General features: G+C 40.9%; 2 protein-coding genes and 1 long non-coding RNA gene across 4 annotated transcripts in view; 2 read left to right on the top strand and 1 right to left on the bottom strand.

Annotated features, from left to right (window-relative positions):
• chrd (chordin) overlaps positions 1 to 6,649 on the top strand; it is an 11,916-nt gene extending 5,267 nt beyond the window's left edge. Inside the window, 14 exon segments of the mRNA XM_057350436.1 lie at positions 44 to 185; positions 264 to 401; positions 475 to 557; positions 729 to 876; positions 1,479 to 1,877; positions 2,146 to 2,387; positions 3,446 to 3,559; positions 3,729 to 3,926; positions 4,369 to 4,462; positions 4,834 to 4,890; positions 4,996 to 5,099; positions 5,190 to 5,447; positions 5,923 to 6,016; positions 6,101 to 6,649. Coding sequence (XP_057206419.1) covers positions 44 to 185; positions 264 to 401; positions 475 to 557; positions 729 to 876; positions 1,479 to 1,877; positions 2,146 to 2,387; positions 3,446 to 3,559; positions 3,729 to 3,926; positions 4,369 to 4,462; positions 4,834 to 4,890; positions 4,996 to 5,099; positions 5,190 to 5,447; positions 5,923 to 6,016; positions 6,101 to 6,165 — 2,136 coding nt within the window. The 3' untranslated portion in view covers positions 6,166 to 6,649.
• On the bottom strand, positions 2,367 to 11,616 carry LOC130564397 (uncharacterized). Its single transcript, XR_008964250.1, has 3 exons — positions 11,471 to 11,616; positions 4,349 to 4,475; positions 2,367 to 2,458 (listed from the first exon to the last, which is right to left on the bottom strand). It is a non-coding gene; the product is annotated as an uncharacterized LOC130564397 (long non-coding RNA).
• On the top strand, positions 9,553 to 23,323 carry LOC130564386 (chloride channel protein 2-like). Of its 2 annotated transcripts, XM_057350417.1 has the most exons (23): positions 9,553 to 9,687; positions 11,633 to 11,747; positions 12,133 to 12,264; positions 12,374 to 12,502; positions 12,609 to 12,742; positions 12,973 to 13,050; positions 13,152 to 13,230; positions 13,394 to 13,519; positions 14,967 to 15,051; positions 15,478 to 15,579; positions 15,679 to 15,763; positions 16,221 to 16,376; positions 16,551 to 16,620; positions 16,694 to 16,804; positions 16,885 to 17,098; positions 17,253 to 17,386; positions 17,468 to 17,604; positions 18,724 to 18,817; positions 19,090 to 19,142; positions 21,013 to 21,051; positions 21,369 to 21,473; positions 22,288 to 22,374; positions 22,481 to 23,323. In XM_057350417.1, exons 1-23 carry the CDS (start codon positions 9,637 to 9,639, stop codon positions 22,634 to 22,636), a joined length of 2,472 nt encoding a protein of 823 aa, XP_057206400.1. In that variant the 5' UTR covers positions 9,553 to 9,636; the 3' UTR covers positions 22,637 to 23,323. The 2 variants fall into 2 exon arrangements, 1 of the variants encoding a protein (XP_057206400.1); XR_008964248.1 differs by lacking the exons at positions 22,288 to 22,374; positions 22,481 to 23,323 and having other exon boundaries at positions 20,865 to 21,051; positions 21,369 to 21,453.

Raw genomic sequence — 23,323 nt, 5'->3', positions numbered from 1 at the left:
TCTCTGTCTTCAGAAGTGTAACTGTGTGTGTGTTCGTGTGCAGATCTGTGGAGTTTGGAAGAATCTGCCGAAGTTTCATTTGAGTCAGCTGGAGGCAGAACAGCTGCGTGTTTCCATGACGACCGATGACAACAGGAAGGAGGAGCTAGAAGGCAAAATCATTAAACACCGAGCTCTGTTTGCAGGTGTGTGTTTTATTTCACCATCAATTGTTCTTTACAGTTATTTGTTGAGATGTTAATTTTGTGCTGTTTGTCCGACAGAAACGTTCAGTGCCCTCCTCACACCTGAAGAGGTGCATTCTGGGATGGGCGGCATCGCCATGTTTACGCTCAGTGACACAGAAAACAATCTGCATTTCATCCTCATCCTGCAGGGACTCATTCCACACACCGAGAAATGTAAGAACACATACAAACACTTTAACTCATGCACACACACTGATATACACTTTAATTTTTTTTTTATTTGTAGCATCTGTGAGGGTTCCAGTGAGGGTGAAGCTCTCGTACCGTCAACATCTGCTGAGGGAAATACGGGCAAATATCTCTGCAGAGGTGAGACACACACGCACACACACACACACACACACACACACACACACACACACTGGGAATGTTTATTGAGGAACACACATGCTGTTTGTGTGTCTAGTCTGTAGATTCCAGACATTTCTTCAACTCTTATGAATGTTAAAACAGTCTCTCTCTCTCTGTGTGTGTGTGTAGGATTCAGACTTTGCTGAAGTTTTAGCGGATCTGAACAATCGGGAACTTTTCTGGTTGTCCCGCGGGCAGCTACAGATCGCCGTGGAAACCGAGGGTCCGAACAGCCGCGTGATCTCCGGATTCATTTCTGGCAAGACGTCATGTGACAGTGAGTGATTTCATGTATTTTACACATGCTGTCATACACATCACGGTCCGTCCGTTCGGGGATTTATGAAGTGTTCCATTACATCTTTGTGTCATCTGGAGGATTTACAAAGTCAGATTGCGATTGGCTGTCGTATTTAGGTCAGACATGTGCAGCGAAAGTTCAAATCTTGTCGGATCAGTTTTCATATTTTGTGTGTGTGTGACGTCCTCTTGTTTTTCTGCGTTTACCTGCCGCTCGGCTCTCGCTTGATTACATCATTCGTGACCTCTGACCCTGCGTGAGTTCATGGTTTCCAGCGCATGACAGAGATGGTTTCAGCTCTCGCATGCTAGAACGTCTCATGGATTTATTTTTCTTCGCTCTTTCACGCTCTCTGGCACACAAACGCACGTTTGAACTTCTCTTAAGCGGTTACATCATAACTTTCATGATTTAATTTGGAAAAATAAACTTCGGATGTTAGTGAAGGCTTTCCGTGTTCTTGATCGTTTTCCATCCACAACACATAAACGGGCTGTTTTTGCAGTCGATGTCTGGTTTAGGTGTGAAATCATCCGAGTTAATTGTCGGTTTTCTGCTAAGTCTCTGTTCTCTCTCAGCCCTTCAGAGCGTGATGTCCAGCGGTTCTGCTCTGTCTCCGGGGAAAACTGGCGGCGTCGGGTCGGCCGTCTTCACTCTCCATCAGAACGGCTCTCTGGACTATCAGGTGCTGGTGGCCGGTCTGAGCAGAGGTGTGGTCGGCGTGACGATCGAGATGAAGCCGCGGCGACGCAGCAAACGCAGAGTCCTGTACGACATCACGGGGGATTATTCCTCATCGGGTGAGAGGGGCGGCGGGCGTGCGGCGGGCGTCGCCGGCCGCGTGGAAGCGCGACACATTCACATGCTCCTGCAGAACGAACTGTTCATTAACATCGCCACGGCCGAGCAGCCGGAGGGAGAGTTACGCGGACAGATACGCACGCTGCCGTACAACGGACTGGACGCACGGAGACATGGTGAGATGTTTTTCAATGTTTATTTCCAAAACGAGATCACTCCGGTTTTTTTTGTGCGTTCGAATGAACATCAATCAAACCGCAGTTGGTTTGTTTTGATTTAAGCCATAATAACTCAAAAAAACACAGCTAACTAACACAATAAAAACATGATTTTTGAACAATTAAAAAACGCAGTTATCTCCTTTTGGAAAAAACTCTTCATTTGTACCGAAAACAAGTTTTAAACAAAGATCATATTTACACTCGGCTGTTTTTGCCTCTGCAGAACTTCCGGTTCCTCTGGCGGGTCAGTTCGTGTCTCCCGCGGTTCGGACCGGCGCCGCGGGACACGCGTGGATCTCTGTGGATGAACGGTGTCATCTTCACTACGAGATCATCGTGAACGGGCTGAGCAGGAGCGAAGACGCATCCATAAACGCCCACCTGCACGGATTGGCTGAGATCGGTGAGATGGACGACTCGGCCACCAATCACAAGAGACTTCTCACCGGCTTCTACGGTCAACAGGTAAACGAACCCAGAGCCGTTGAAAAACAGAGTTGCGACACACTTTGATCTTGGTTCATGGAGCTGTCAACCTATTTGAATGGATTTTAGCGGGACAGACAACAGCAAAAATATTTGAATAAATTTAGCTAAATATATGAGCACATTGTGTACACTGAATACTACGTTGACTACATTTATTGCAGCATTTTGTCTGGGGAGTGTTATGAATAGAAGATGTGTCCACCAACTCGTTAAAATGTATAAACATGCCGTTATTTCACCAATTGTACAGCAAATGCGTTTGGGAGATATTGAAATAAATGGGCTTAAGTGCAGCGTTTGGAACTATTGGTCACTCCATGACACACTGCAAAAAATGACATTCTTACGAAGCATTTTTGTATTGTTTTAAGTGAAAATATCTAAAACTTTTCAACTCAATATACAATTACTTGACAAGATATTTAGTCTTGTTTTATGAAAAAGAATGTAAGAATGAAGTAAGTTTATGGTAAAAACAAGCAAAAAAATCTGTCCATGGGGTGAGAAAAATAAACTTGAATTTAGTGTGACCTTTTTCCTCAAGTACCTAACTCAAGTTTATTTTTCTCACCCCATGGACAGATTTTTTTGCTTGTTTTTACCATAAACTTACTTCATTCTTTTTCATAAAACAAGTCTAAATATCTTGGGTCACTTTTCTTGTCAAGTAAATTGTATTTTGTTTTAAGAATGTTTAGATATTTGTACTACAAAACAAGACAAAGACACTTAGTCTTTGAACACTTTGAATACTTCCGCGTTCCATTCTTGAGGAGTCCACTGCGAGCCGTGTGCGTGATGTTCACCCTCAAAGAAACACGCGTGCGGGTCTCACGTCTATGTGAGTGTCGCAACTCTGTTTTTCAACGGCTCTGAACTAACTGAAACCGAAATGAAAACAACAGCAGTTTTTAATGTAAACCAGGAGATTGCACAAAAAAACAAAGTGTGTTTTATCTGTCGAACACAATTCTGCTGGTGTTTATTCACATGCTCTCTCTCTCTCTCTCTCTCTCTCTCTCTCTCTCTCTTAGGCTCAGGGTGTGTTGAAGGATTTAAGTCTGGAGTTATTGAGGCATTTAGATGAGGGTAAAGCTTATATTCAAGTCAGCACCAAAATGAACCCCAGAGGAGAAATACGAGGACTGGTGAGCGCGCACAAACGCACACACACACTTCTGTTGTTAATCGAAACATCCTTACTTCATTTTCTAAATCACTTTGTAAATTAGATGCATGGAACCTTCTGGAAATCATGACTCATGTTTCGTTGTTTGAAATCTTCTGCGTGTTAAACCGATGTCTCCGCGTCTCCAGATTCATGTTCCAAACAGCTGTGAGTTCCGTTCCCGCATTGAGGTCGTGGAGGAGGCGGAGTTTGATGACCTCGTGTTCGTCGGCGACCCGGCGGAGGTGAAGAAAGACCCGCACGCGTGTTTCTTTGAGGGAGAACATCACGCACACGGCTCGCAGTGGACTCCTCAATACAACAACTGCTTCACCTGCACCTGCCAGGTAACACACGCACACACACGCGCGCGCGCGCACACACACACACGCGCGCGCACACACACACACACACACACACACGCACAGGCTTTGGTTGACTATCCCCGTGGGGACAGTCCATAGGCGTAATGTTTTTATACTGTACAAACTGTATATTCTATCCCCTATCCCTAACCCTATCCCTAAACCTAAAGATCATAGAACACTTTTTGCATTTTTAGATTTGTAAAAAATATTGTTCTGTACAATTTATTAGCTTTTGTGCCCATGAGGACCTCAATTTTGGTCCCCACGGTGACACGAGTCCCCATGTGTTGGTGTGTATTCAGGTTTAGGTCCCCACCGGGATATACAAACATGAACACATACACACACTCACACTGATGTGTCGGTCTCATCTGGATCAGGTGTGTGTTCATTCTACATACTCTTTTTATCTCTCGTGCAGAAGAAAACAGTGATCTGTGATCCGGTGATCTGTCCCGTCCTCTCGTGTCCTCACACGATTCAGCCTGAAGATCAATGCTGTCCCGTCTGTGACGGTGAGTCTTGGAACTGGAAAAAACACGTTTAAATAATACAAAAAATTAAGTTAAAGATATAATCTCTGAAAATAATATAATCAAATAAAAATACTAAAATATTATAATCAAATAAATGTATGGATCCTTAGAAATTTTTACTAGAAAACATGACAAAAACTGATCAAGAAAGAAGAAAACATGTTTACATTTTCAGTTCTCATGTTTTTAATTCTGAGCATTTCTTTGGTCATTTCTGTTGCTTATTTTAGGTTTATTTATTTATTTTCAATGAATAATTGTAGTGCCTGTATAATATAAGGCGGTGTATTTGGAAAAACACGTTTCATTGGTTTTAGTGAATGATAATTAGGTTTGATTTTTCTCTACAGAAAAGAAAGAATCCAAAGAGAAAGCTGCAGCAGAGAAAGTGGAGGAGAATCCAGAAGGTGAGTTTTTCTAGTTGTGTTGTGATACCCACAACATTGTGACATTGTGTTGTTATTGTGTGTGTAATAGAATTATTAATATGAAGTTCTTCTCCGTGATTTCAGGATGTTATTTTGAAGGCGATCAGAAGATGCACGCTCCTGGAACCACATGGCATCCGTTCGTCCCTCCGTTCGGGTACATCAAGTGTGCGGTGTGCACCTGCAAGGTGAGTTGATGATGAAATGATTGAACACGACACGCGCTTCAGTTTTCACGAGTATTAGCAGCTGACGCCGTGTCTCTGTGTCTGTCTCAGGGCTCCACGGGTGAAGTTCACTGTGAGAAGGTGACCTGTCCGGCCCTCACCTGCGCCCGACCAATCAGACACAACCCTTCCGACTGCTGTAAGGAGTGTCCCGCTGAGGACACGCCCCTCCCGGAAGATGATGAAATGATGCAGGCGGATGGAACGAGACACTGCAAGTTTGGCAAAAACTATTATCAGAACAGCGAGTATTGGCACCCGAGCGTGCCGCTGGTGGGGGAGATGAAGTGCATCACCTGCTGGTGTGATGTGAGTATACACAAACAAACACAAGAGCATCTTAGGACTTAACTAACAATTCAATTTATTTTATATAGAGCTTTTCACAACGTGCAATTGTTCCAAAGCAGCTTTACAGGAGAAAATCAGAAAAACACAGAGAAGGTCAAACACAGCGCAGCATGTGGTGTTTATAGAACAAGCAAGATCATTCTAATAAATAATATCTAATATCAGCGGTCTCCCGGTGAGCAAACCAACACGACCCCCCAAAATCCAATGATGAATAAATGGAGAAGAAACCTCGGGAGAAACCAGACTCAGCCGGGAGGACCAGATCTCCTCAGACGCGTCACAGCTGCACTCAATGACTTTCATTCAAACTTACTGAGGAAATGTTTATGAAGAACAGGGAGAGCTTATTAGTTGTGATTTGGGAAGTTTCATTTGTTGAAAGTCTTTAGGTCTAATTTTGGTCTAATTAACATGATTCTCTTCATCGCAGCACGGAGTGACGAAATGTCAAAGGAAACAGTGTCCGCTGTTGACCTGTGATCACCCCATTCGACGGGAGGCTCAGTGCTGTCCCGAGTGCATAGGTAAGAGCTTTTCGCATTTAAAATGATCACATTCACATTTAATGACTTCATCAGCTAATTGACTTGTGCACGTTTGTTTCACAGAAGACTTCATGGAGAAAGAAGAGATGCTGAAGAAAGCTGAAAAGAAGAAAAGCTGGAGACACTGACGGGGTTTTCTCAACGTTCACTATCCTCCTGCTCCCCAGATCAGGTCGAGTCGGACACAAGTCGAGCGACGGACGCCTGTCGAAACACACCAGCATGAGGATACAGAGAGGAGATCCAGAACAAAAGGAGAGAGAGAGAGAGAGAGAGAGAGAGAGAGAGAGAGAGAAACAAGATCTCGGAGGAGAATTTCAGCCGTCTGAATTTGACTTTGGCTGATTTTCTCACGCTTGTATACAAAAAAAAACAAAAGCTCGTCAACAAACGAACACCGTCCGCATGACACTCGAAATTCAGCCAATCAGAAGGACTGTTGCCGTGCGTCTGATTGGTGATTTGCTGTTCACTGATGTCAGGTGCGTTTCTATGGTTACTGGTGTGTGTGATATTTCTTTTCTGCATTTTGATGATTACTATGAATAATGTTTGTATTGCATATTTATTAATGAATGAATAAACAATAAAGTCTTTAAAAATGTATTTCATTAAAGCACCTTGTGTTGTGTTTTTGTAACTGGATGCAAACACATTGGTCAAGTGAGAATGTTATTGCTCAGACGTTTCTCTTTTATAGCTCAGGAGACCTGATGGATGTTCTCATTTGTGTTTTATTTAAGTATCGACTTAATTACACTCTGGTTTGATTTGGTTTGAAGCGAATTTAGGAGAAACATCTGAGATTGTGTAACACATGAGAGTCTGGAGGTGTAAATGAATGTAGATTGTCGAGGTGAAATAATCTGGATTTGAGTCAATGTGATGAGAAATGTTTGAGTTCGTATCGAGATCTTCAGTAATATTGACTTTGATCACAGACGAGACGAATCTGAGCTCAGTTTGACACGTCGTTGACGTCTCTTCTCAAACTCTCATGACGTTTATGAAACATCTGAGACGCACATGAGACTCAAGCAAAAGTTTCCATTTGTTCTCTGTTTAATCTCGCTGACGTCTGGGAGAAATAATTGAGATATTAAAGGGCAACAAAAACACTCCATTCAAGCGTGTGCCAACAGTCACAGATATACGTGCACTTGCTGTGTGTGTTTGTGTTACAGGTGGTCACATCTGCAGGAACCCCAGACGACAGGAATGTAGAGGTCAAAGGTCAAAAATGTGTTCTGCTCCGGTGCACGGTGCGTGTTAATGTAAGACATCTGTACGCTGCACAAGAGAGAGAGAGAGACGAGTGATTTCAAACAAAAGAAGCAGGAGATCATGAAGAGAGGTAAAGTGTTCCTCTGTCACTCAGCAGAACAGCGGTTTCAAGTCGGACTGTGACATGTGGCCCTGTGCTGGTCATCGCCCGTCTTTTCTCTGCCAAGTGAACGTTTCTCATCACAGAACCAGACTGGATCAGTTTTCTCAACATGACTTTGACTCATTCCAGGTGTCTCACTTCAGAGAAAACTCGGCGAACGGGAAAAAGCAGCTAATCCCATTTGAACAAAACTTCCCTTTCAAACTTCTCTCTGCACTTCTCCGTTCTCTTCTCCTCTGTGCTTCACCTTCAGAGAACATTTGCTGCTCTGACTGTGATCTGAACGGTCCAGAATATAGCGGCATCTAGCGGTGAGGTTGAGAATCGCATCCAACGGCTAACTCCACCCCTCCCATTCGAAGCACTACGGTGGCTGACACAGGACTAAGATGTAGTCACGTTTTCGCTTCTTTGCCAAATGAGATGACGTATTTACTTGATTTCTTATAAAATACACACGTGATTCTTTAAGTCTGTGGGATTTTGTTTTAGTCTGTCTTCTATTCTAGCATCACTTGGACGTTTTTGTAATTTGGTGGAAACATCACCCATTCGAGAGCACAAAACGCAGAGATGACTGACAGCATGAGATGGACACACAGCCCAGTATCTCTAAACATATCACATTTGATCTCTGAAATATTGTCAATTTCCTGAAATGATTATTTAAAGTCCCCAAGAACCGGAAGTTGCGATCGTTTTTTCTTCCGTATTTTGACGCATTTCCGAGTGAAATGGAATTTCTAATGAGAAAAACAGTGGGTGTTTTGTCTTTTTCTGCGATTTGATTGGATGTGTAAAAACAGCCGTTGCATTTTGAAATGGAACTGGCAGCAGACTGACGGTTGAAGGGGAGGAGTTAACGGATGCTCCGCCCAAGCCGTCTAACATACGTCATTTAAGATGGACAGTCATTACAGGAAGGAAGTGCATTTTCAGATTTTAATTGAAGATTATGAGGGCACACAAATTTTAAAAAGAGAAAGACCCACATTGATAAGCTATTTACAATAAACGCTGCAATATTTCATGAAAAAATAAGATGTCATTTTTTATTTCACTGGGACTTTAAAACCTGAATACACATGTAACACTACCTGTGAGCGTCTCACTGATATGTTTGAGATTCAGAGAACAGCGCCCCAAAAACATCCTCTGAATGTGAATGAGGTTGAGATTTACAGGCCGATATAAAAACTAGAGCTGATGGAAAATCTTCATAATAAAACACCAGCGTGTGTGTTCACGTGTTTGTGTAATAACAGAGTTGAGCGCAGAACCTGATTACAGTATTTCTGAGATGATTTGACAAGACCTGGAAATGTTTCTGCTTTTATCACACAGCCCATCAGTTCTTTGAAACAGGAGATGAACCATGACACATTTACACAGAACCTATGAGAATCTCTCACAGCTCAGAGTTGTGTTTGTGTTTTCTGAAGATATCTTGCTGTGTAATGTTCCTGTTGTTTTGGGTATACGAGTTAAAACAGGAGTGGACGTGAGATGTTCAGAGATCTGTTCTTCATCTACAGTAAAAGCGCGTAAATCTGTGTTCTACTCCTACATTCTGTTGACCATAAAAACAAAACATTTCACTTCTTCCTGAAATAAAAAATCAATACATAACAGTGTGTATGTGTGTGTGTTTACCTGTAAACGTGTGAGAATAAACTCTATAAAAGTTTATTTCCATGAAATGTTTATGAGCTCGAGGTGACCGACGCCGTGGGACGATTCTCATGAACTCACGATCATGTGTGTGAATTAAAAATGTCAGTGTAAGATTTGATTTGATGTCGGGGGAAGAGGGCAGATTCAGATTCATATGTTCTTTTACATTTCAGAATGAAAGAGATTGTGTACGGTACGAGTACAGTTTTCTCTTGACCGTAAGTGATGAGACCACCCATCATCCCACCCCAAATGCCACTGTATCACAATATTAAAGATGAACTGATTTGAGCTAGAACTGTATGATCATTTCTGAGTACTGGAGAACACTTACAGTATGCTCATTTCTAGTCTTTAGTGGGTGGAGTTTCTCTCCGTAAGCCCCGCCTCAAGTTTAACTCATCTCAAACTTCTTCCACACATAAAAACACAAATGTTGCTACAGAGCCACATCGATCAACACACACTGAAGCAAGGCCTGGCGTGGTGTGACCTCTCCTCTGTGTGTGTGTGTGTGTGTGTGTGACTTACAGTCATCATGGCTGTGGACAGAAGTGATCAGAATGTTCTTCACTATGAACACACCCAGGTAAGTGTTTCATGTTTATCATGCTTTTATTGAAGCCGTCAATCACATGAGAATCTGTGTGATTGTGTCAGTAATGCATGTCTGTCTGTCAAACCGTTTCAGATTTATTAGAAACTGCTAACAAAAACAGAATTTATGTGAACTTTTAAAGAAAATAACGATTTAAAATGTCAATTAATCATAAATCTGCTGCGAAATGAGAATGTTATTGAGCTTTTTATGCATTAAAACGGCAGCTTCCCCGTTAACTTGTACGTGTTGAAAGCAGGGGCGTAAATCTCATTTAACAGTGGGGGGGGCAATAAACATAACATTTCTCAAGAGCAATTTTTGGAGGGGACACAAATAATACAGTGAAAATTGTATTAACAAAGCGACAATATGTGTTAGGTTCATAGGTTTATCATGTAGACTTGCAGTCATATTATAACTGTAAGACAAGTGAACGCCGAATAAAGCTGTTTCCATTTCCATTTGTTTTGTCTCTGTTGTCAAGACAGGAAACAAGTATAAAACACACTGTCCATGATACTACATGTTAACAATGAGTTACTTTTTAAACACTTTTTAAATTTGATCCTGATTTATACCGCAACATCGTCTGACAGAGTCACCATACATCTACATTAAAGAGTGGCGGTTATTTTCCCATGTAGTGCACTGCCTCCGCCAACAAACTATGTGTACAGATGTACTATGTTCATGTTCATGTTCGTGTAATCAAACAGTCAGTAACAGTGACAGATGCTTAAATTCTGTGTTGTACTCGATGATGAATCGTCATGTTTCAGTCAACTGAATGTTTACTTTATCCGCCGCGCACACGCTGCACAAAATAGATGCTGAGAAAAAGACCTTTTCCAACGGAATGAAAGCTGTGCACCTTTTGTGGACCAAAGGGGTCTGAAATTCGCTAAATACAGTGCCAAAGTCACTAAATGGCTAATTGTGGCCGTTAATGTTAACATTATGCCAGATCGGCACAAATAAAACAATGCATGGGAAAAGGCTTCGGCGTGTTAGTTGCACTGTGTGACGCACTATGCTCCAAGATTGTAACGTTTTCATCGCTAACACAGCAGATTCGTGGAAAAGTACATCAGTAATCAGCCTTTTTTTGTCACAACTAATTTATTAATAAATCAGCATCAACTACATTAAAGAGAATCACTTAATTTAACGTGAATAAAACAGCCTTCTTACTGGAGTTCAGCAACCACTGCTGAACTGAGCCTCACACCTGACTTATGTGTGTAGGTGAGATGGACGGGAGAGCAGACAGTGGGCCAAACCACTGAGGTTTGTATTTTTTTCTAATTACACAATTAGTTTAGGAATACATAAATATATTTAGCACAATAGACAGTGCGATTTTTAATGATTTGGGGGGGGACAACCCTCTCCCCCCCGGGATTTACGCCCCTGGTACGGACAGTTGACTGATCCAATATGGCGCCGCGCGGAAGGCGCGTGACTTTACGCGGCGATGCGCAGACCAATCAAAGTATCGCGAGAGTGCGATTTCCATAAGGTAATTTTCTCGCGGTTATGGCGATCGATCGGTCTCGCAAAGCAGTCAAACACAGCGCATACATTCGGTTTGACCTTTGAGTAAAGCTCGATATTAGTAGATTCAGTTGAAATGCGATGTTCTTGCGTCAAAGCTGGAGTTTATTCCGCTGCAGTGAAAACTGACTCACTGCGACGAACGATGGCTTCCAAAACACAACGTTTTAGTGGACAGTTCACCACACAATAATAAAGACATGTTTTAATTACTCACCACAGTGTGCTTCTTGTGCAGTGGTTGTGGGTTGAGAATCTCATAACATCGCAAAGGTACGCCCATTAACGCTTGTGCTGATGTACAGTAGAGCTTCAGTAAACATGATATGTTTTTGTAAATATTTCAAGGCGTTTGTTTGTGAATGTATATGTTTCTTAGGAAGAGTCGGCTCCACTGCGAGAAGACGCGCGTCACCGACGCTACACGTCTGAACGCAGCGCGTCACTCAAAGTGCAGGAATATGAGAAGGGACGAGGCGTCAGGCGTCAGAGGCGTGAGTCAAATCACAAACATCAGTCATTATTGTTTTTACATCAATACCGACAGAAGAGATGTTTTTGTCTTTTAGAATTCTCTCTCTCATCGCTGGGCTACGTACAAATAGTGCAAATATTAATACAAAGAGAAAGAAAGAATGTAAAAAGTAAATTGGTAATAATAATGTAAAATAGAAAGTAAAATGTACCCATGTAGTGCAAAGTTAAAGTGAATTAGTAATTATATGAAAACAGATACAGTTTAAACGGAGATTTACAAAAGCAAAGTATCAAAACCAATGCATTGCTGAACGATGCAGTGGTGCATTATGGGTAACATGTTCTGTGTTTGTGTGGGCCTGCGATAAGACATTATGGGTAACGTGTTCTGTGTTTGTGTAGCGTGGGCCGTGTGCTGTCGTCGGGTGTTCTTGTCATGGATGGGGGCGGACTGGATCTTTCTCATGTTGTTGGGAGTTTCTCTGGCACTCATCAGCTTCCTCATGGATGTCTTCATTTTCCTCTTCACAGACGGTCAGTGTGCGTGCGTGCGTGCGTGTACTTACCATGTTTTAATCCACAATTCAACAATTCCATTGCTTTTGTATTCCTTTAATGCTTTCTCTCTGTCTCTCTCTCTCAGCACACAGGTTTCTCTATCATCTCTCGGAGAGTAACGTGATGTTGCAGTATTTGACGTGGATCTCCTTCCCTCTGCTGCTCATGCTGTTCGCTGCAGGTCTCACACAGATGCTGGCACCTCAGGCCTCTGGTGAGACACACATCTCCTCTCGTTCAAAAGTCTTGTGTTGTTTGCCACAGTTGTCTCACTGGGTGATGTGTATTTGGTTTGTCTGTCATTCTTGATTGTGGTTCAGGCTCTGGTATTCCCGAGACAAAGATCATCCTCAGAGGAGTGATAATGAAAGAATATCTCACTCTGAAAACATTAGTGGTTAAAGTCATCAGTCTCATCTGTGTGCTGGGGAGTGAACTGCCTGTGGGCAAAGAGGTGAACACAAACACATCACAACTCTTTACAATATTACATATTCAACGGAAGTTAGCAATGCAAGAGTTTTGATTCCAGTTTGTATAGCAGAATTGACAGAAGTTCAGATCAAGACTGTACATGTACTACTGTACACATTTGATTTCATGTGGATCATCGATTCGTGACTTTGTCTGTTGTAGTTTGTTCTTGTGTTTTGCTGATGATGAATGTGTGTTTGTGTCTTAAAGGGGCCGTTCGTGCACTTTGGTGCTTTGTGCGCCGCTCTCCTCTGTAAATTCATGTCTTTCTTCAGTGATGTTTATAAGGTACATGAAAGACGTATTGTGTGCGTCATATGAAGGACAAGTTTTCTTGTTTATATGAAACTGTAGATGTCGATGGCTGAGAAAATGTGTTTGTTGAACAGAATGAGGCCAGAAACTTGGAGCTCCTCACCGCTGGATGTGCTGTCGGGATCGGCTGCTGTTTCGCTGCTCCTGTCGGAGGTCAGAGACCGTATGCTTGTGTCTGTGTGTGCTGGAACAACATCTTCTTTACTGCAAAACTATCTGAAATCATTGATCAATTCGTTTGCCAGTCAGAAGCCTAATGTTTGTTGTTCAATCATGTTATAATATTGTGTCAATTGTTTGTGTGTGTGTGTTTCAGGTGTGTTGTTCAGCATCGAGGTGACGTCTGTGTTTTTTGCGGTGAGAAACTACTGGCGAGGGTTAATGTCTGCTGTGTTTGGTATTCTCATCTTCAGACTGCTGGCAGTGTGGAACAAAGAGGAGGGTACGGATTCACAATATTATGTCGTGGTGAAAAAATCTTACACGCTTAATCCTGATGGTCAAACAGATTCTCTCCGTTGAATTTCAAAAGGCTAATAATTACATTGAAACTGTGAAACATCAGTATTCATCACAAAACATTCTGTTGTTTTCAGCAACATCTCTAAGATTAGAAGCAGTAGTTTTGTGAATGATATTAAGACAAACAGTCAAAGCCGATTCTTCCTGTACACAGACTAAGCAGGTTGCGTAGGGCCCCTGCACTACCAGGGGCCCCTTGCGTACCGAATCAAAAACACTAAAATGTAAACAAGACGCTATTTAATTAACTTGCGGATTCAACTTTAGAGGAATCATTTGGAAATGTCCTTTTTAATACTACATTTATTTCATTACTGTTACATACTCGGATATCATGCAGTGGGCGGCAGGTAATGACATGCGTGTCTTTACAAATGACCATGACTTTAAAGCAACATTTGTTTAGATGTTTACAGAGTTGGTTGTGTTGCACATCATAGAAAACAATGTTAGCAACTGTTAGTTATTACAGTAGAGAAAACTAGTTCTTTTTGAGCTTTTTAACGCTATTTTGAGCTATCCGTCTGGGCAGAGAAAAACATGGCAACAACCACGCGAAGCGAAAGAACAAGCAAGCATGTGTTTTTGTACTATTTTTAAGTTTTGTTTGGTTTTGCCAAATTGTGCAATGAATTACTAAAAAAACAATTCTCCAGTACAGATTTACACATTCAGTATTTGTCCACTCACTGTATTTGGTTTGCTCATGATAGGCCCTAATATGTCATTTTTAGTTTGTGTAATCACATTTAGAGAATTATTGATGTGTTTTCGTATGCTTAGCGTTTTTGAGAAAACTGTATTTATCATGCTTAATTTGTGTTAGTAAATCACTCATTTGGTAGTAAAACACAGCGTTTGCTAGATGGTCCCAGAGCCACGCGTTAGGTCAATCAACATTTTTATTTAATTTTATTCTTAATTGTTTAAGTATAAAATGAACCCCCAGTTTAATGTTTTTTTTTCTTTCAGTCTTCATTCGTTAAAGTGTGTTAATTGAGTTATTTTTTATTTCTTTTAGTTTACAGTTATGTTTAGGCCTATATCTAATTTTAATTATTTGTACAAGGGCCCCTCGAGACGTCTAGCATCTGCACTGCAAACAGTGAAGAGACTCTTTCTGTTTAGATGTTTTCTTATAAAATAAGACAGAAAAACTGCAAATGACCATGGTATAAGAGGGATAATCCACGGCTAGCCGTGCATTAAAGAATTTTAATGCTCTTTGTGGAGGCAACCACCCTCTGATTTGTGTAGTTCATGGAAAATCAAATGATTTTAATGCACGACCCTTACTTTATCCGTAACACATGAGTCTCTCTCTCTCTCTCTCTCTCTCTCTCTCTCTCTCTCTCTCTCTCCCTCAGAGACGATCATGGCTCTTTTTCCAACAAAGTTCAGGCTTGAGTATCCCTTTGACCTTCAGGAGCTTCCAGCGTTTGCTGTTATGGGGTCAGTTCAGCGATCTCTTTATCAACTTTAATATTTCACAAAGAGAGTAAAGGTGTCTTTTTCAGTAAAGTTAAAAGTTTATTATTATTTTAAATCACATTTTTACCCTCACATGTTTAAATGGTCATGTGATGCAGAAGTCTCGTGTAGTTTCTCTTGTATAACATGACATCATAAACTGTATTCTAAATGATCTGATGTTCACAATACGCTTGTGTTGTGTTGTGTGTGTTGCTTTAATATCACTGACAAGAAATAAACACATCATATCATAAAGATCATATACTAAACCTTCATTTAAAAACGTCAAAAGCTCGACAAATAAAACTGTAACTACACAGATCTTGTATTTCTTTATCACACAAACTCTCTCTGTCTCTCTCTCTCTTTCTCTCTCTCTGTTTATCTCTCTCTCTCTCTGTATAGAATAGTATGTGGCTTTGGTGGAGCTTTATTTGTGTATTTAAATGGACAGATTGCTCTATTTGTGAAGAAACAGAAAGCAATGAAGAACTTCCTCCTGACAAAGTTAGTGTCCTGTGTGTGTTTGTGTGATATAATAATGAAGTCTGATCTGAAGTCTGTATTTACACAACAAGATAAACATGTGAATGCGTGTGTTTGTAGCTGTTTCATTTACTCTGGTCTGGTGTCAGTGTTCATATCAACACTCACTTTCCCTCCGGGCTTTGGACAGTTCATGGCTGGACAGGTAACGCACGCACACACACACGCACGCACAGACACGCACACACGCACACACACACACACGCACGCAAGCACGCACACACACGCACGCACGCACGCACACACACACACACACACGCACACACATGTATGTTTTATTATGTCCGTGGGGACAGTCCATAGGCGTAATGTTTTTATACTGTACAAACTGTATATTCTATCCCCTATCCCTAACCCTATCCCTAAACCTAAAGATCATAGAACACTTTTTGCATTTTTAGATTTATAAAAATGATCGTTCTGTACGATTTATAAGCTTTTTTGACGAGTCCCCATGAGTTGGTGTGTATTCAGTTAAATCACTCTATATCACTACAGAAAAGAAAGTATTGAAGTAAATGCACATTCAGCGTTTGACCTTGTCAATCAGAAATCAAAGGTTTGAAAACAGATTCATGTGTGACATCACTTCCTCCTCATAGCTTACACAAAGAGATTCCTTGATTTCATTTTTTGACAACCGCACGTGGTCAAGAGAAGGAATCGTAGAAGATTTTCATCCGGATGATCATTTATCTGCCTGGAAGCATCCACAGGCCAACGTCTTTATAATCCTGAGTGTGTTTGTCTTCATGAAGGTGAACACACACACACACACACACACACACACACACACACACACACACACACACACACACACACACACACACACACGATCATTTCAGAGAGGAAGAACGATTATGAGTCATCTTTAACAGATGTTTTGATTGTTGTAATTCAGTGTGTGTCATGTTTGTCGTTCTGTTGTGTAGTTCTGGATGTCGGCTCTGTCCATAACGCTTCCCATCCCGGCCGGTTCATTTGTTCCTGTGTTTGTTATTGGTAAGTGTGATTTTTTTTCCTTCTCGCAACATTAAAAGTGGTCTGTGATGTAATGCACATGTGTGCGTTTCAGGTGCCGCGTTCGGCCGTCTGGTGGGTGAAGGAATGGCCACGTTGTTTCCGGATGGTTTTGAAACGGAAGACGCCGTCCATCCCATAATTCCTGGAGCTTACGCCGTCGTGGGTGAGATGCTCAGAATCACGTCTGACCTCAGGTGTGTGACCTCAGAAACGTCTCTTCATCCACCTGCCGTTTGTTTGCAGGCGCTGCGGCGCTGACGGCGGGCATCACTCACACCATCTCCACCGCCGTGATCATGATAGAGCTGACGGGTCAGATCAGATACGGCCTGCCCATCCTCATCGCTGTCATACTCTCCAACATCATCTCACAAAACCTCCAGCCGTCCATCTACGACTCCATCATCCGCCTCAAAAAACTGCCGTACCTGCCCGAGCTCGGCTGGGGTCACCAGGAGTGAGTCGCTGTCTCTCTCTCTCTCCCCGCCGATCGGTCCAATCAGAGACTTGCTCCTTGATCATAGATCAAAGTGTGTCAAGGAGACGTGCACTGTCACGGAAGAAGTGGAATATGTTTAATATTAAGGATGGTGGTTTCTCTCTCTCTGTAGGAAGTATAATCTTCATGTGGGGGACTTTATGGTGAGAGACGTTCGGTACATCACTCTGAAGTCCACCTACAGAGATCTGCTCAAGATCCTCCGGACGGGAAAACTTAAGAAGCTGCCGCTGGTGAAATCTGAAGGTACACACAAGCGATACTGTTACACACACGCAAAAGAAAAGAGAAAAAGATCTTTATAATATCTCTTTGTGCGTCTCTCAGACTCTATGGTCTTGTTGGGATATGTTGAGCGTGCTCAGATACGCACACTCCTACAGCAGCACGCTCAGCACCTGCGAGAGCTAGTGGACGAAGAGAGACGACACGCGTCTGAGGTCAGCCGTGAGGTTCACTTCCAGGTCAGACGCTCAACACGTGTTTTAATGCTGCGCCTCTGAACTGACCTCAGTTGACCTCTGCCTGAAAACTGTTTCTGCGTCCTTCACAAAGTGTAATGATGACGTTGTGGTGATGTGTGTGTGTTACACAATGCTTTTAAAAGTTGGGTTTCACGTTGCTTTTACTGTTTCTTCATGAAAAATCATGAAGTTTAACATGCTGAATATGAAAATCACATTTAGTTTTTGACCATCGACGAAAAAAACCTGACAAACATTTAGACATTGTGGTATTATTACTCGTGCACAGAAATGACAATGTGCTGGCATAACACTGAGTGTTACTAAAAATGAGTCGTCCAAAACTTTAGAAGTGTACATTTGATTGTTTTTTTGTCTTTTATGACTAATGCTGTCCTCACGAACCAGACGTAGTCACCCATCATCGCTTCATCCCACCTTCCCTGTACAGACATTTCTAGAATTTTCTCACAGTGACAATTGGAAAATAATTTAAAAAATATGTGAAAATTTGTACGTTTTTTGTTTATTTGCAATATACCGATAAATCATAATTAATGAGCTCAAAATTGACTTGAGCTAAATAAATAAATATGACCACAATAATTAACACCACACAACTGTACAAGAACTACGCTGCAAAAAAAGACGTTCTTACTGAGCATTTTGTTTTGTTTTCTAATAAAAAAGATCTACAAATTCTTGAATCAAGATATATTTACTTGACAAGGAAAGTGACCGAAGATATTTTGCTTTGTTTCATGAAAGAAAACGTATCAGTTAAGACAGTTTATGTTTAAAACAAGCAAAAAAATCTGCCAATGGGGTAACTCAATTTTACAATTTTCATTGTTACGAAGCAGCTGTACATGAGACATATTGACTCCAATAGTAGGAAAAATGACTTTATCATTTGCTTTGTTCTGTTGAACACAGAAGAAGACATTCTGAAGAATGAAGGACAGCAAACAGTTCTGGGCCACTTTTAACTACCATTGTTGATTTAAGAATTTGAGATCTTTTTACTAGAAAACAGGACTAAATGGTAGTAAAGAAAAGATTCTTTTGCAGTGTATGAAAAGGTCGGGCGAAGCAACAGTTTGTTTCACTGTGTTCTAGAGGTCCTCTGAGGAATCTTCAGGCTCGTCTGCTCCTCCTAAACCAGCTCTGAAGAGATCACCCGTCACTGAGACGGACACAGACCTTCATAAGAGTAAACGCACGCTTACACAAACACGCATCACCTCATGCGACCTGCCATTTGTTCTGAAAGATCGAATTGATTTCACGTCAGCATGATTTCAGTGGATTTCTACAGCTGTCCAGTCTTGAATATGAAATGAAATATTCTGTTCTGTTTTTTACAATAATGTGCTCAGATGTTAGAGCAGAACCAGTATTTTATTATTATGACAACACCCCAACTCACAATATTCAGCTTGTCCTGCAGTAAACATGGTGGTAGGAGTGTTCTCTCTCTTCCAGAGTTCAGCATAAAGAATCTGTTCTGCGGTGACACTCAGAGCGTCATGATAGAGGTGAGCGTTCACACACACACGAATGATGTTTGGTTACTACAGTCAAGTTTAGTTACTAGGGATGTAACGATTGACTCAGCTCAGGGTGCGATGCCATTCATGATCTCACGATGCCATTCATTTTTACAAAATGAGTTAAAACAAATTAGAAATGAACAACTGCCCTTTTATTATTTCTCAAATGCTGCACATTTCTTCGTAAAATAAACATATTTTTGATGTCAAACAACTAAACTGCAATTTTAAAACAAATTCTAAATCAAATAATAAATTAATTAAATTATGAAAGTCTATTTAAAATAAATCTACATTTAAGAAATATCCGCATATCCACGTTTTCCAAGTTTTCAGTAAACACAGCGGCCCCTGCTGTTCAAAACATGCACTGCGATTCAAAACATCTCAACCGGATTGAATCGTCACATATTATAGTCGATTTTCAACCGGCTCACGGTGAATCGTTACAGCCCTATAATAGTTAGTGTAGTAAAGTTGGGTTACTGTAGTACAGGGGTTCTCAAACATTTTAGGGCAGCATTTTTTTTTAAAACAGTGAATAAGTATATGCTCATTACAATGTGTACTAATAAAGCCAAAATTCACCACTTCAGACCTGTTTTATAGAACAGAAACACATTTCAATTGAAATCACATTAATACCACTTATACTTGCAAACAGTGGGTCATCATTTACACCTTAAGTAATTTATCTTAAAAGCTTTCATAAATCAACAGTAGCAAGACTGGCATATAGCTCTTTTAAACACAAACATTAAAATGATGAAGATTATAATTACAAGATTATTAATTACAATAAAGAGATGATTCACCCCAAATAAAAATTCTTCCGTCATTTACTGTCATCATTTATTCTCCCTCAATTTGTTCCAAACCTGTATGAGTTTCTTTCTTCTGATGTACACAAAACAAGATATTTTGAACAATAAGGGAAATCAAACTGTTGACTTTCAATTATGTTAAAAAGAATGTTTTGGTTACCCCCATTCTTCAAAATATCTTCTTGTGCAGAAGAAACTCATACAGGTTTGGAACAACTTGAGTAATTGAAGTGATTGATATGATTGTGACATAGCACAACAATCTGGATTTATGATTTTAATACAAATGTATTATCAGACACTGTGGTAATCGAATAAAGACACGAAACATTGACAATTAAATATTTGAAAATGAATTCAAAAGGAAATATTATGGGCTAGTAATTCCTTGTACTTATTCATTTATTTAATTTTAGCAAACAGTGCTGCACAACGGAGGCTTACTGTTAAAATATAAAATATATAAATATTTATATAAAATATAAAAGCTTAATATACAAATGGCACTAAACGTCTTTAACAATATTCATTTAAAAATAGGCACATCTGAAAATATACGGCACATACAAATGAAGTCAAACAAATTCAAATGAATATCGGCAGTATGCATCTTATGCTCTTTTATGAAATGTCATATTATTCTACCACTGTATAAAAATCTTGATCCTGTCTCAGTGACTTTTAGTCTATTTGAAAGGGGATATATTCGCCTACGCGGATTCACTCTTCTCCCTGGATACACGCGTGCGCTTGTTTGTGAGAGAACAGCATACAACAAGACACTGTCGATTTAAATACAAAAGACAGATATATGATTGATTTGTTACTTATTTATTAGTAAGTCAATAATGTAACAAATGTTTTTTGCGTGTTTCGAGAGTAGCCTATGGAGTAAGAGAAAAAGCTGCAAGAAATCATTTCGCGGACCCCCTGGACACACGTAGCGGACCCCACTTTGAGAACCCCTGCTGTAGTAAACATCTCCGAGCCATGTGTGGTGCGTGTTTACTCTTCTCTTTGTATCTCTACAGGACGACTCGGACACAGAGGACGATGTGACACTTCGAGAGGTGAGAAAAATAAAGCACACACAGAAACACGTTAGCTTTTAATTGAATTGAGGTTCAAGTTTTTCATGGTTTTAATGGGAGGTTGGAAGGCTTACAGGGTCCTAGGCACATAAGAACATAAAAGAGGCTTTCTATTCAATCTGATCCCTAATAGTCACGTGCACTCACGGTGACACCATCTACTGTTATCTTTCTTATTTCTTTATAAAATCTTTGTGTCAGGCCGTAATGATGCTGTAACACACACACACACACACACACACACACACACACACACACACACACATCATGTCTTGTGTCTTTCACTCTGAATGCAGCTTAAGGAGTGGGAGGGGCTACAGCTTGACGAGCAGGTGAACTTCAACAACTGTAAGATTGACCCCGCCCCCTTCCAGCTGGTGGAGCGCACTTCACTGCACAAGGTGTGTGTGACTGTCTGTGTGTGTGTGAGAGAGAGAGTGTCTTGTGTGTGTGACTGTTTGTGCGTGTGTGTGTCTGTGACTGTGACTGTGCCGTGTGTGTGCGTTGTGTGTGTGTGTGTGTGAGTGTGTGCTGTGACTGTGTGAGCGTGGTGTTTCTTGTGTTGTGACTGTGTGTGTATGATGTGTGTGTGTTTGTGTGTGTGTGTGCTTGTGCGCTGTGTGTGTGTGCTGTGTGTGTGTTCTGTGTGTGTGTGTGTGACTGTGCCGCATGTGTGTGTTGTGATGTGCGCGTGTGTGTGTGTGTGTGTTTGTGGCTGTCTGGTTGTGTGAGAGTGTTGTGTGTGTGTGTGCGTGTGTGTGTGTGATGTGTGTGTTGTGGTGTGGTGTGTGTGTGACTGTGTGTGTGTATGTGTGATGTGGGTGTGTGCTGTGTGCGATGCGTGTGTGTGTGTGTGTGTGTTTGGTGTTTGTGTTGTCTGTGTTGGTATGAATGTGGGTTTGTGTGTGTGTGTGTGTGTGTGTGTGACTGTGCGCGCATGTGTGTGTGTGACTGTGTGTGCGTTTAGGTGTTTGTGTGTGTCTGTGTGTGTATGACTGTGGGTTTGTGTGTGTGTGTGTGTGTGTGTGTGACTGTGTGTGTGTGAGACTGGGTGTGTGTGTGACTGTGTGTGTGTGAGACTGGGTATGTGTGCGTGTGTGTCTGTGTGTGCGCATATGTGTGTGTGTGTGTGTGGGTTTGTGTCTGTTTGTGAGTTTTGAGTGATGTTTTCAATCAAACACACATTTTTTGATGATCATTTGATGTGTCTGACAGGCTCACACGATGTTCTTTCTGCTGAGTTTGGATCACGCTTACGTCACCAGCATCGGTCGACTTATTGGGGTGGTTTCACTGAGAGAGGTCAGAGGTCACCTAGAAATAATATAAAAATAAAAGATGTGTTTTAAAGTCATTCTTCTGTGAGCGTGTTTGTGTGTTCATGAAGTGTCTGGCGTGTGTGTTATAGCTGCGTAAAGCTGTGGAGGGCTCTCTGACAGACGAGGGGTTGAAGTTACGTCCTGTGCTGGCCAGTTTTCAGGACTGTGGGACGGGCGCTAACAACTTCAAAACAGAGAAGAGTGATCTTCACAAACTGCTGGATCCAAACCCCTCAGATCAGTAATGGACCATACATTACAAACACATGATTCTGTCTTCCAGTTGTCTGGAGAGCTCCGCCCTCTTCAATTAAAAGAGACCCTGATCACCCGGATTCAAATCCAGTCTGACAAAAACAATACAGTACAAATTATAATTTATTTCTCAAAATGATTTCGGAATGTTGTGGTTTATAATGTTGTTTGCTTTTTCAAGTTAAATATCTTGAAGCTCTTCTGTACTTTCTCTTGTTACTATATAGAAATGTTTCCTCTTTGACAGACTAGCACACATTTCTTTACACTGACGTAAATGTTAGAAGAGCACAGCAACATTACTTCTTCTTATTTAAATATAAACAGTAAAATAAAAACAAAGTAATAAAAAGTTTTTTTTTTTTTTGGTGCTGTTAATATGGATGTCAATAAACATTCATTTATGATGAATACTGTTTTATTAAACACTAATTCTTTACCCAGTTTTCCATTGGACCAGGAGAACACGAAGTTTATGTAAAATTCAGACTGAAATTGTGTTTAAAAGACTGGAACGTGATTTGTTTTAATTCGTTGTTAACAAAACTCAGGACTCCAGGGGGCGACAGAGATTCATTCTGATCTCTGTCGTTACACCAAATGTGTGTTATTTAATTGGTTAAAAGATTAAATAAGCCTTTAACAAAATAAATAAAAAACAATAAAAAGTTTCTAAA

The sequence above is a fragment of the Triplophysa rosa genome, linkage group LG14, assembly GCF_024868665.1.
Source record: "Triplophysa rosa linkage group LG14, Trosa_1v2, whole genome shotgun sequence".
NCBI classification, from domain to species: Eukaryota; Metazoa; Chordata; class Actinopteri; order Cypriniformes; family Nemacheilidae; genus Triplophysa; species Triplophysa rosa.
The sequence above is the reverse complement of the archived record's forward strand: the minus strand, read 5'-3'. Positions and strand labels throughout refer to the sequence as shown.

Bases quoted from the DNA above. Each gene is read 5' to 3' on its own strand.
- LOC130564386 (XM_057350417.1), top strand. From the start codon at position 9,637: ATGGCTGTGGACAGAAGTGATCAGAATGTTCTTCACTATGAACACACC. The intron at 12,265-12,373 runs GTCAGTGTGCGT...TCTCTCTCTCAG, and splicing joins CATTTTCCTCTTCACAGACG to CACACAGGTTTCTCTATCAT. The intron at 12,503-12,608 runs GTGAGACACACA...ATTGTGGTTCAG, and splicing joins GCTGGCACCTCAGGCCTCTG to GCTCTGGTATTCCCGAGACA.